The sequence below is a fragment of the Ricinus communis genome, chromosome 5 (assembly GCF_019578655.1).
Source record: "Ricinus communis isolate WT05 ecotype wild-type chromosome 5, ASM1957865v1, whole genome shotgun sequence".
Lineage (NCBI taxonomy): Eukaryota > Viridiplantae > Streptophyta > Magnoliopsida > Malpighiales > Euphorbiaceae > Ricinus > Ricinus communis.
Window position 1 is genome coordinate 27,714,425 of NC_063260.1, and position 12,907 is coordinate 27,727,331.

At 34.2% G+C, this 12,907-nt stretch overlaps 3 protein-coding genes across 4 annotated transcripts; 2 read left to right on the top strand and 1 right to left on the bottom strand.

Annotated features, from left to right (window-relative positions):
- Positions 1–1,082: 1,082 nt before the first annotated feature.
- On the top strand, positions 1,083–2,519 carry LOC8283011 (ervatamin-B). Its single transcript, XM_025157480.2, has 2 exons — positions 1,083–1,613; positions 1,865–2,519. Exons 1-2 carry the CDS (start codon positions 1,160–1,162, stop codon positions 2,437–2,439), a joined length of 1,029 nt encoding a protein of 342 aa, XP_025013248.2. The 5' UTR covers positions 1,083–1,159; the 3' UTR covers positions 2,440–2,519.
- A 596-nt stretch (positions 2,520–3,115) lies between these two features.
- LOC8283010 (protein root UVB sensitive 1, chloroplastic) lies at positions 3,116–9,010 on the bottom strand. 2 transcript variants are annotated; one of them, XM_015719565.3, is made up of 7 exons: positions 8,000–9,003; positions 7,630–7,905; positions 7,038–7,094; positions 6,667–6,865; positions 4,843–4,955; positions 4,496–4,672; positions 3,116–3,748 (listed from the first exon to the last, which is right to left on the bottom strand). In XM_015719565.3, the coding sequence occupies exons 1-7, from the start codon at positions 8,690–8,692 to the stop codon at positions 3,461–3,463; spliced, it is 1,803 nt and encodes a 600-aa protein (XP_015575051.2). In that variant the 5' UTR covers positions 8,693–9,003; the 3' UTR covers positions 3,116–3,460. The 2 variants fall into 2 exon arrangements, with proteins under 2 accessions (XP_015575051.2, XP_048230777.1); XM_048374820.1 differs by lacking the exon at positions 3,116–3,748 and having other exon boundaries at positions 4,530–4,713; positions 8,000–9,010.
- A 673-nt stretch (positions 9,011–9,683) lies between these two features.
- Positions 9,684–12,492, top strand: LOC8283009 (50S ribosomal protein L19, chloroplastic). The gene is made up of 5 exons (XM_002519907.3): positions 9,684–10,086; positions 10,329–10,559; positions 10,649–10,735; positions 10,855–10,988; positions 12,047–12,492. Exons 1-5 carry the CDS (start codon positions 9,712–9,714, stop codon positions 12,150–12,152), a joined length of 933 nt encoding a protein of 310 aa, XP_002519953.2. The 5' UTR covers positions 9,684–9,711; the 3' UTR covers positions 12,153–12,492.
- Positions 12,493–12,907: the final 415 nt, after the last annotated feature.

Genomic DNA, 12,907 nt, shown 5'->3' on the forward strand with positions numbered 1-12,907 from the left:
GCTAAGGCCGAATATAAAAAAAACTCTAATTTAATTAATTCAACTACCAAATTAAAAATTATAACTTAAATATGTATAAACATATATGCATAATAACTATTGTCAGTATTATGATATGATTTTTAATCTAATTTACCTTTCATCTTAAATAGATAACATACAAATGTGATTTTTGGTTAGAACTCTGATTTTTTTTTTTTTAGTAAATAAAATATTTAGCATGTTTTATATAATTATGATTAAGATAATTAAAGAAATAGCTTTAAAGTTTACCATTCATAATACTTTTATACTAAATGTAAAAATAGATTAGGAGTGACTACCAATATATTAAATGAATAAAATCTTAGTTAAATTAAGATTAAATTAATTTATAACAAGTACAAATAAATTATTAGACATTTCAAATAAGTTGCTTGAAACAAGGCATGAGAAAATTGTAAATCAAGGCATACTAATTAGTAATGAATGTTTAAATCAAGAATTAATTTTACACTGACATAAAAGAAAATTCATTTAGGTATTTCTTGTGGACCGTCGCTATTTGTGATTAACGAGAAATAAAATAATTTGCATAAGCGATGCCTTTGTCTTCTTCACGGCTAATCACATTTGACGCTATCAGCTAATTAATAGCCTATTTGGGTCTCATTTCGTTTTCTTGTCTTCTCTAGACACTTGCTTAATTATACATTTCATCTATAAAAGTTTTTTATTGTATTAAAAGAACACTTAATAACTCTTAAAAATCCTTATAATTTGATTAAACCTTAGTTATATACTTTTACTGGCAATGCATGTCACTGTTAGAGTTGAATGCTCTACCCAATTGTGTTAATGTGAAAGCATGACTTAATTGTGCTTTGGATAATGAACACAAAATCTATCAATCACAGTGGGGAAATTCACATGGTGGCATATCATCTTCTTCAATCTCCCAACGCGACAGCCGGGAAATTAATCGGTGAATTCTGATGCAAGAATAGTCTCCAACTCATTGAGCACGTTATAGTGCGTATGCTACATGCCATTTTACAAGAGCCATTATTCGTCTCATCCTCTATATATATATACATCACCTAAACTAAATAATTCACAAATCACAGCCTTTTGAATTCCATTGCTTAAAGTTACACCAAACACACAGAGCAAAAAGACCATGGCTCTATCACTTGAAAAGAAACTCGCGATTGCCTTGTTGGTGGTTTTCTCGACATGGGCATCTCAAGCCATGGCCCGACAGTTGATCAATGAAGATGCCCTCGTTGAGAAGCACGAGCAATGGATGGCTCGCCATGGGCGCACTTATCAGGACAGTGAAGAAAAAGAGAGACGGTTTCAGATATTCAAGAGCAACTTAGAGTACATTGACAACTTCAACAAGGCCTCCAATCAGACTTACCAGTTAGGTCTCAATAATTTTGCAGACTTATCCCATGAAGAATACGTTGCTACTTACACTGCACGCAAGATGCCCGTACTCCCTACAGCAAACACCACAACCAAGACAACGCTATTCAATAGTGATGATATTAACCAGGTTGAGGTTCCGGAGAGTATTGACTGGAGAGACCATGGCGCTGTCACCCCTATTAAGAACCAATACCAATGTGGTAACATCTCATCTCTCTTTACGTTATATATATATATAAAATTAAGTGGGAATTATTAATGAATTCAACGGGTTTATTTAGTTGAGAAGTGAATTTGCTTATACAAAATAGTAAAATATATGTAAAACTTTCTAAAAGAATCACTGACTTGGAGATGTCAATCTAGTATTTGAAATGGGTACCAACTAAATAAAGAGTTTCTGTCTTTCTTTGACTGATTACCCTCCTTATATATTGTGTATTGCACGCAGGGTGTTGCTGGGCATTTTCAGCGGCGGCAGCCGTGGAAGGGATCGTAGCTAATGGTGTCTCACTGTCAGCTCAACAATTACTAGACTGTGTGAGTGATAATCAAGGTTGTAAGGGGGGTTGGATGAATAATGCTTTTAATTACATAATACAAAACCAGGGCATAGCCTTAGAAACGGATTACCCGTATCAACAAATGCAACAAATGTGCAGTTCAAGAATGGCTGCAGCCCAGATAAGTGGTTTTGAAGATGTAACTCCAAAAGACGAGGAAGCCCTGATGAGGGCAGTAGCAAAGCAACCTGTATCGGTCACCATTGACGCTACTTCTAATCCAAACTTCAAATTGTACAAAGAGGGAGTGTTCACTGCAGCAGGCTGCGGGAATGGACATAGCCATGCTGTGACCTTAGTTGGGTATGGGACAAGTGAAGATGGGACCAAGTATTGGCTAGCCAAGAATTCATGGGGTGAGACTTGGGGAGAAAGTGGTTACATGAGGTTGCAGAGAGATATTGGTTTAGAAGGAGGTCCTTGTGGCATTGCATTGTATGCTTCGTATCCTACCATTAATTAGACCCGCTCTATCTAAGAATATTACAACATGCATAAAATAAAAGAAAAGACTCATTAATGAAATTATTAATAGATTATGGATGTCTTTAATTTATAGCAATTAAACAATGTTATGTATTTGATAAGAAAACTATTTGAATGATCGAATTTATATTTCTATTGAATGAAATTCAGTTATCGAATTTAATCGGTAACATATAGTATCGAATATAATATATTAATGTATAGGTCAACTCAGAAACTTTCATCAATTAAGTGCATATATGGACGTAGACTTGATTATTCTAAAAGATGTATATAACATTAGTCGAAGAAAGTAAACCCATGAAACTTAATTAAATCAATAAATAATAATTGAAACTTTGAATTGACTAATTATGTCATAATAAACAAAAAATATTGACTGATTTATAGTGAGATGATTTGTATGGATCAAATTTATGACAATGAAATGATGAATTGCCAATGCAAACTAATTCTACGTTTAGACGACTTTGAATTCAACTTCATCGTATAATAAACAGAAAAACAAGTCTTTTTTAAATTTGTAATCTTTCAAAACGCTACTGAAGTTTTGGGTTATGATTTCTTTTTTTTTTTTTTTTTAATTTTATAATTTGAGTGAAATAAAGATTCATCAATCATCTCACTCCCAATTGTAAATAGCAAATAAACTATTAAGAGGCCACATGAACGACTTTATTAAATTGACTATTATTATAGGTTTAATTAAACAGATCTTTATATTGTCCTAAATCTGAAAATCCCAAATTTCAATCACAGGAACCTTTCAATTGAAGTCCTCAATCAGTGCCAAGGATCAAGGGCCTTATCCTTGCATGAAAACTCGTGACTATTTACTGATGGCTAAAATCAATGATGTTAAATACAAGTATTAACCATTTTGCAGCAAGTTTACTTCGACAAAGGCAATAATTCTACGTTGCTTGCATGTGACCAGGAATGCAGTTCTTTTCCTGTTTGCTTGCACATGGAAAACCTGCTGTGTTGTCCAAATTGCATCAGCTTACTATCGAAGAGGCCACCAGATCACCTGGATATATCCTATTCGGTAAAGGCCTTGCAATGAGTCCATCAGCAACCCATCCCACTGATATACTATCGTTCCTGACATGGCTGAATTCCCGTTGCATATATTCCAGAGATACTTGTAGTCTCCCCCCTGATCTGCAATCAGCAGAGGTGCCTCTTGCATCAAGTCCTGCATTTCTCTCCAACCAGTACAAATAATTCACTTGGAATAATGCCTTGAGCATGTCTTGCGCAGAACAACTTTCTTTAAGCACTACCTGATCCCGGTCAATAGTTAAAATACAAGGTAAGCTCAATGACTTGTATTGTTAACTTGCCTCTCAAATAAAGGCAATAACATTTCAAGTACTATTCCTTTCATTTCTTTCCCCTTCTTTCAGAATGAAAAAGGGTTATCTATGGATAGTTTTGTCATTACAAACAAGTATGCCATGCAAATCAATATTAGATTTTTCTTATCTTGTTTCTATCACACCAGGCAATCTATGGGAATTCACTATCTTCACCATTCATCAGAAACATATCACAGTATAAAAATATTAATTAACGAGGGTGAAAAAAGATGATCTAAAGAGTTCTAGCACCAAACAAGGGAGTAATTGCATTGTTTATCCATTTTCTACTTGGTAAGTCAATGAATTTTACTAATTTGAAAACAAGCCGCTCCAAAGGCTAGAAGATCAATAGTTTTTACTAGCTAGAGACCATATTGAGTTGAGACAATAAGAAGGAAGTATGGTTACTAGGCCCTTTAAAGTGATGATTTCAGATGTTCTGATGTTAAAATTAAAAATCAAATGCATGATTTATCTAATACTTAATATAGAAAGATAAAATAGGGTAAAACAGAGGAGTAAAGATTGTGGTTTGAAGATGATAAAAACTTCATATACAGGTTTAAAAAAAAAAAAAAAATTAATCAACTTTCAACCTCAGTCAGCTCCGTCAGCTAAGACCCAGAGACAACATTTGAAATACAAAATGAAGGTTAGAAAATGTCTTACACAGAATCTTCCCTTATACTCGGTCAAAATGTAGCCTTCATCTTTATACAGATTGAAAAGTGCAAGCACATCCTCCTTGCTGTTCACTACATCACTGAGCTTTGATCCCAGCTGCAACCGCCTCTCAATTTCAGTAGCTGCATCCCTTGCTTCTAAAGATAGTACAACTAAGCTTGGCTGACATAGAAATTGACAACAATGTGATAGGCATAAAGCAGCTGACAACAGGAAAAGAAAAAAACATTCTTACTCTTCAAAACCAAAATTATTCAGGACAGCAATATCATCAACTACCTCAAAGGGAGAACTCAAAATTTCCAAGAGGACAAGAAAAAGAAAGTACTTACTTTATCTGCAGACTTGAAATGGGGAAATACAGCTGGAAAAAGTGGTTCCTCATCATTTACATCTTTGATTGGAGGTGCTTGGCCACTCAGGAGATATTCACTAAAAACTAAACCTGCCAAAACAAAGGAAGAAAACATTTCCTGTTAGATGATGAGCTAATGTAGTACCATAACCATGAGGATGCTAAGACTTAATGTTTGTCCTGTCTGGTCATATGAATTAACTCTTTAAATTAAAGCAAAATAAAATATTTTCCCTACCACTTACATTACCTGCAGGTATAATTTAAAGCAAATGATGTGCTTATCTATTTTGCAACAAGGAAAGGAGAAGAGAAAGGGAAAAGAGAAAGAGAACAAAAAATTTCACTAAGAGAAGGTTGAAAAAACAATTTCCTGAAATTAATTACTGACTTGTCATAAATGAATAACTAGTTTAAGCTTTCAAGATATCAGATTCAAAATTAAACAAAATTTGAAAGGAATACTGTCATACTTTAGAAGTAGTATAAGATTATCAATCCATTGCTTAGAATTAACCATAACTAATTAGTACTACCTGTATTAACCAATTTATTTTTGTTATAGTAGTATGTAACATTCTTATCGTTTATATATCTGTAATTTCATGATTTTCTTTATTGATATGTAAATTTTTTAACAAAAACTGAAAAGATAGATTCGTTTTCAACCTTGGTTGAACTTTTAAAACCTTAAACCTCTTTCCTTGGTTTGACTATTAGTCCAGGTCTGAAAACATTTGTGAAAATCACATTGACATCAACATCAACAGTTATATACTCAGTTACACAACAGTTTTTAACATGCACGAGCTTATGCTCAAAAGATTACCTGAAATAGTTATGCTAATATGAAAATGTCAATGGCATTGAGTTGTTCTATGGCAAAATGATGCAAAGAAGCAACAAAGGGTTAGGATTTCAGCTCAACCTTGTAACCATATAGGAGATCAGGAATATTCAACATCAAGTTGTGACTTCAACTACTCATCTCAACTCATCATCTATCTAATTGGGACCAGCCATATGGATAATTGTCCTTCATTCTATCCAATTTATTGCAACATTTTATGACTTCCTAATCCTTCCAGCTCCAGCCACTTCACAGCCTCTGTCTATCTTTTTGTCTTCACTCCTATGACTTACATTTACTTTGAAGATTGGTGCATCTAAATTCTAACTGCCTATTATGAAATGGCCAAACCATCCTAATTTTCCCTCTCAAGTTTTCATTCGTTATTACATTCTGCCGATCCATTGTAACATTCTTATCCTTACTGATTCTTTTTGTGGAAATTTTCTTCAACATGTCATATTGATTGTTGAGGACTTGCAGAGTTTCCCTTCAACTTAGCAGAGATCTGAACGATTACATTACACAAACCTAATTCACTTCTCCAATTAAACCGATTCTACCATAATCCTATCAGCAGATTCCTCCTCTCTCTCCAGATACCTTTGTATAATAGAAGGTTCCCTTAGAGGGCTACTTAGCTTGGGCATTAAGGTTAAAACAGGCAGACATTTACTTGTAACTGACATTCATGTAACACACTTGGTGCAACCAATGTCTAGGTATAAAGTACTGTGTAATTATGTATGTTCCTTATCTGACTAAAAAAAAAAAAATTATGCATCATAGCTATGCAATTCTAAGCATTTTATATTCGACCAATCAATTATCTGCCCTTCGATATTACTCCATTACCTTTAAATTATTCATTTTGAGCAAGAGAGTAAAGAAAGAATTAGCATAGTCCAATAGGGTTAAAAAAAAAAGATAAAGCAGATAACAGAAAATTACTTGCACGATAGGGGTTTAATGTCCTCAGTTGAATGGACTGATATGACTTCAAATTGCAGAACATGTGGATCCATGTCACCACACTGAATGAAGCAAGTGCAAGGGGAATAGAAGAGCCTATGCAGTTAGCCAGTCCTATACCAAGCATGATTCCTATAAACTTGCTCACCATTCCTTGAGCTTCACCCTTTGCAATTACCTACAGTTACAATTTCTTTTAGAAAGGTACATTATAGAGCAAGGCAGAGGCATATCAAAGTAATTCAGGATACTGCAGCATCAGTCAGACACATGCCTCACAAATCCAAATTTCTGATGATCCCATAATTGTTGCATGTCAGAATTAAAATAACCAAGAAACATTTTTTTACCTCAGCAAAGTTCCTCTGAGCAGCAAAACCAGCATAAAAACAGCTCCTTGTAGCAGCCTAAAAATTATGTCAAATTTCAGCAACTCATCAGGTTAATGTTGTAAGTTAGTATTAAGAACTCAGATGTTGTCAAACATAAAATTTTTACTCAGAAAATAGCAACGTAAAAAACATTATATTATGGGTTCCCTATAGTTTGTTTGAGCCATAAGTGTGTGTATAAAAATGTAGAAAAATGTAATAGAACGAAAGAACATAAAAGAGCCAAAACAAACTCATCATAACATGAAATTTCCCTTTAAATGAGAACTGAGCCACAAAAGCATAGCAGAAAGTAGATTAATGATCAGATAGTTAAAAATTCGGAAACTTTGTCTCAACCTCCTTTAGCAGTACAATCTTCAATGTCCTTGTCAATTAGCACATGTCTTGATAAACTAGCAGTACGGTATAAATATAGCAAATATTGAGATAAAATGCTAAACACTTGGAAACTAAAAATGGCTGCTAAAGACTTAGCATGAAATTTATTAGCTAGCAGGACCAAAAATTGTTGGTTACTGCAGAAGAGCACACAAGCAGGTAGAAATACCTGGATAAGAGCAGCAGCTGAACGACCAGCTCCAGCAGCAGCACCAATGAAGACAAAGAGATGAGGAAAAGCAGGCGTCAAAATCTCCAATCCAAAGGCAGCATTTTCCAAAAGATCAGCAAACAACCTCCATCCTTTAGGATTTACATCAAAATGACGTCCGTATTTAGACAAGACAATTTTACTAAGATACCCAATTCCATCCTTGAGGACCCAATTGATAGCAGCTGCAGTTGGAATAGCTCCTTTTCCCAACCCAATAGCGTAAAGCAATGCCTAATTGTGCAAAAATACTGGCAATAATCAAGTAGTTGCAGCACTACAGGTGAAATGAAAGAAAAAAAAAAAAAAAAACTGAAGTCATATGTACCTGAGTAGCAAGAACACCGCTAATTTGGCTGGCAACACCTTGAACACCTCGCCAAAGAGAGTAATCCAAGTAATCGGAAGTAACACTATGAGGATATCCTTCAGGAAGCATGAGGCGAACAAATAAAGCTCTACATTGTAGCCACAAGGTCCTTCCAAAATGCAACCACGATGATGATATTATATCATCATATGAAGATGGCAATGATGGATTAACAAGAAATTCATCTTTAATAAAATCAGGAATAAGTCTAATCCGCTTGCTTCCTTTAACTACCCAAACACTATCCTCAGCTCCTTCTTCCTCTTTCTCTTTCAATGTCGTTCTTGCAAATGCTGAAGAAGCTGATTGTAACCACAATGCCACAAAGCAGCATAACAACCACACAAAATAATCACAATTATTCTTATTGTTTTCATTCCACCACCACCATGGATCAAAAGGGTTATTATTGTTATTATTATTGTTGTTGTTATTAGATCCACTACCACTATGCAAGGGAAAATTAAAAGGGAAAGGGTTTGCTTTGGTGAACGTTAAATTGTGATTAGCTTTTAGCGATGGCTTTAAACGGAGTATAGAATCAGCAAAAAGGGGAGAAGATGGTATCTTCAAGCTGCTATTGCTGTCATTAGCATTAGTAATTGGAGTAGAAATGAATGTTCCAGAGAAGAACAAGGGCCTGCAACTCATTTTAGTTATTTCTTTCTTTTAATCGAGGAACAATAAAAAAAAGTTGATAGTTTTATATTTCTTTCTTTTCCGCAGAAAATAAAACACGCCAAAGGATAATACTTAAGGGAATTACCGCGTCAGAGCATCGGTGGGATTCATAATTTGATGCTTAGTGGGCTGCTAAAACCACCAGCAGATGAAATTGATGTCATTATTTACTGAATTTCTGGGTAGGGATAGATTAGGTATGGCAATGGTGGTGGAGTTGGCGAACGTGAATTAAAGAGGAGCTCAGAGCGTAAACAAAAATGAAAAAGGCAAAAGGGAAGGGAGTCAAACGGCGTTCCGGTTTTAACCTTCGTTGATACGGCGTAAAAAGACGTCAAAATAAAAGGCTGAAGTCTCAAATTGGTCCCTCAACTTTTACTTACCCTCAATATAGCCCTCAACTTTTAATTGCCATAAATCAAAGCCTTTCTTTTTTCTAACAATAAGCAATTGCATTAGGTGAAAAAGAACTTACAACAAACCTAAAACAGTATAATCATCCTTTTAGCCAGATCATGGACTAAAACATTAAATTTCCTCCTAACAAAGCTAAAGAAAACATTAGTAAAAGAGGACTTAAAAAGTAAAATAGTAACTTGTAACATGAAAAAGGTAATTGGTAATTATTAATAGCGTGTTCGTTGTTGATGTTGGAAAAACTTTAATTTTTATTTTTTAATTATTTCTTAAATTTTAAAGATTATTTTTCTAATAAATAGATGGATTGATTTTTCTCAAAAGCATATTTAAAAAATAATTTATAAAATTCTAAAAAATAAATATTACTAAATAAAAAAATTTAAAACTTATTTTTTGAACAACCAACGGCAATTTCAAACACACCTTAAGATATAATGTGACATTTGCTATATCAGATTTTCAATAATATAATTAATTAAATTTAGGTGATAAGGACTTTAAAAGTATAAAAATTGAAGTTTAGAGATTTTAAAACGACACACTAAAAATTTTAGAATATTAATGGAAACATGGACAAGTTCAGGGACTATGACGAAATTAGTCTCCGTTTTGTTCCACAAACCGAGTTAATAATCATAAACCCACAATTCAGCAATAGGGTTTTTGATCTACTAAAATTTGTCACAGCAACCAAACAGAGTTTTAATTTTTCATTTTCTCTTCTGACAAATTACAGATTCTTTATAGAAAAAAAGATGCAGTCTTTTTGCCGGAGTTTAATTCGGAGGCAAACTCTCACCAGCAGCTCATATTTTACTGTTACTCATTTCAAGTCTGTTGGAGCTTCTTTAGCTATTAAGAATAATGGCAGTAATTTTCACGGATTCAATGGAGTTACGACATCGAAAGATCACCTGTTCGGGTCATTTCACCACTTCAATTTAGTATGTTACTTGCCTTTTTTTCTTAATCATATATTCTCGAGTTAAATCATCGTTTATGGGTATGTATAAAAATATACGGTACTAATTTTAGTTTGTGTGAACATTTTGTTATGCGACTGTAATTATTAAAAGACATGGGGATTGTATTGAATATGGATTTTCCGGAAATGTATGAAAGAAAAATCCCAATTTTCTGGAAGATTTTATTTAAATGATACCCTGTTTGAAATTCCTTTTGGCAGAAAAAATCTGGGACCGGAATGGATACTTTGACACTGTCCAGTGGCTGCAACTGTAGAAGTTCTAGTTTGTGTTTCAGGAAGGATGCGATACCTCCTTTACCCCGTAGGAACATGACAACAACAGGAAATTCTGTCGAGTCAGCGACCACAGTTCCTTCAGCATCCACCGTGAATGCTGCCCCCAACATTAAATTTAAGAGACTCGATAAAACTGCCAGGCATATAATGCAGGCATGCATTCTTCGGTCCTCATTTGTAGAATTGAGTATACTAACTGCATTGGAGTTTTTGTTCATTGTGTTAGCTTTTGATGTTCACAGATTCTAGACAAGGAAGCAGTGCAGGAGGTAAAGACACAGAGGGAGATACCTGATATAAGGCCTGGTTATATTGTGCAACTCAAAGTGGTATAACTTGTTTTCTTTTGGAAAATGCAGTTATTATTGTGTTGGTAATTGCTGAGCGGTGGATGGCATTTATTGGTTTTCAATTTGATTTATTCTGCATTGACCTTTGATGCTATTAGGAAGTACCTGAAAACAAGAGACGTGTTTCAATTGTGAAAGGCATTGTTATAGCAAGACGTAATGCTGGACTAAATACTACATTTAGATTAAGGAGGCTCGTGGCAGGGGTTGGAGTCGAATCTCTCTTCCCATTGTAAGTTGTGGCAAAAATTGCACTTTGTGAATCAATTTTGGTTACGATGCATTGTTTTCTACATTGCTTCCTTAACCAGGAAAGTTAGCTCTTTTTTTCCCCTTTGTGTTTTTCTTCATTTTTTAACGTCTCTGCCTTATAACTGATTATATTTGCATTTGCATTTGAGTCAATTACATCTTATGTACAGAAGTTAGAAAAATGGATGGGTAGACATTGTTGATTAAGGAATTTGTATACATCATCAAATTTTTGCTCAATATTTGTATACATGAAGTGACGGTGGATATTAAGAGCTGATATCTGTCTCATGGAACTAATTCAGCCGAATGTTACGCTCATGTTGGGTGCATGTTTGCTTTACTTGGCCTTCTTATGAAGATAAGCTACGTGCATGATTGTGCGTCTTTGTTCTCCTGCATAATATGTAGGTTGTACAATTTCTATTTATGTGCATTTGCTTCTAGGTTCACTTGTAGATACCAGTTGTAGTTAAATGTAGTGAAGTTTAAGTGAGGTTTCCCAAAAGGATTATAGATTGAGTTATCACTTTGGCCTGTTGAATTTATTGTGCATGAATCAATCCTCTTTCATCTCATTATATATTGTAATTGTAATACAAGAAAAAAGTAGAAATTACATCATCATCTACGGATAGGTAATCAGCATTTTCCTCTAGGATAGAGCATACAATTAAAATAATTAGTTTCTACCAAAATGCATTTTGTATTCTGATAAAACTAGCTCATGTCATAATTGGCAACTACAAAACGTTTTAAGTTTATCATTCCAATTGTTAAAAGTAAAGTATTGTCTGAGACAGTTGACATCGTAATGTTGGCAATTTAAAATGACTTGTAATAAGGCGTAATCTGCAACCTCACAAGGAGTAGAAGAAGACATCAGATATGTAATGGGGGTAATTGTTTTTCTTGCTTCAAATTTTTGGTTTGTATTGAAATTTTTCTCCTAAAAAGATGCTTCAATTATTACTAGTGTTCTCCATGACTATAGTCAGTTTCTATATAATAACCAAATAAATGTATGATGACTGATAGGTACTCACCTAACATAAAGGAAATAAAGGTGCTGGACAAGAAGAAAGTTAGGAGGGCCAAGCTTTACTATCTCAGAGACAAGATGAATGCACTTAAGAAACAGTAGCAGGCTTTGTAGTGTGATTTTGGTTATTAGTTCCTTGAGAATAATAGTTAGATCAAGCTGGTGGGAAAAGTGAGAACTACTTGCATTCTTTTCTTTTTTTTCCTTTAATGTTATTTTTAAGTTTTCATTTCAAATCTTCTTTGTGCTTTACTGCAAAATTGTGAGAAGTAGGATATGATAATATGTGAAGCTCCCAGTGGCATGTCATGTATGACGAGCTGTAATACAGCTATGCCCTCATGGTAAAGGATTCCATGCACATTAGTTATGCTGTATTGAATGATGTAATGTTACCTGCAGAACTTCTTTATAAGACATATTATGTGCAAATTTCTAGCAATGTGCCTTAGCAGTTCATGGGCATGTCTAGCATCCCTGAGCAATTAATGGTACTGGGTGGCTGTATTTTGATTTATGTGAATTTAGTTGGATTTTCTTTGATGTGATTGTGGAGAATGCAAGGAGAGTCCAAAAGATAGAATTATGTTAAAAACTTTATGGGATTGCAATTTGCAAACTGTAGTATATAAGTTGGAGAGTCCACTCGCTGACGAACGTTGTACTGCACCTAAGTTGAAGCTTTTAATCACCGACTCTGGAAGCAAAAGATGGAATTAGACCTACTCTTTTATTATTATTATTTGGCTATCATTTTCTTTTCTAGCGATGAAGAAAGTTATTCTGTACCTCATTTTGCAGCATTGGGATCTGCAATATTTGGGTATCATAAAAATGTGTTCTGATGTTATTTCATA

Coding starts and splice junctions, on each gene's coding strand:
- LOC8283011 (XM_025157480.2), top strand. CDS start 1,160: ATGGCTCTATCACTTGAAAAGAAACTCGCGATTGCCTTGTTGGTGGTT. Junction 1,614..1,864: donor TAAGAACCAATACCAATGTG/GTAACATCTCAT, acceptor TATTGCACGCAG/GGTGTTGCTGGGCATTTTCA.
- LOC8283009 (XM_002519907.3), top strand. CDS start 9,712: ATGGACAAGTTCAGGGACTATGACGAAATTAGTCTCCGTTTTGTTCCA. Junction 10,736..10,854: donor ATATTGTGCAACTCAAAGTG/GTATAACTTGTT, acceptor TGATGCTATTAG/GAAGTACCTGAAAACAAGAG. Junction 10,989..12,046: donor GTCGAATCTCTCTTCCCATT/GTAAGTTGTGGC, acceptor GATGACTGATAG/GTACTCACCTAACATAAAGG.
- LOC8283010 (XM_015719565.3), bottom strand. CDS start 8,692: ATGAGTTGCAGGCCCTTGTTCTTCTCTGGAACATTCATTTCTACTCCA. Junction 4,673..4,842: donor ATTTCAAGTCTGCAGATAAA/GTAAGTACTTTC, acceptor TTTCTATGTCAG/CCAAGCTTAGTTGTACTATC. Junction 3,749..4,495: donor AGTATAAGGGAAGATTCTGT/GTAAGACATTTT, acceptor GACCGGGATCAG/GTAGTGCTTAAAGAAAGTTG.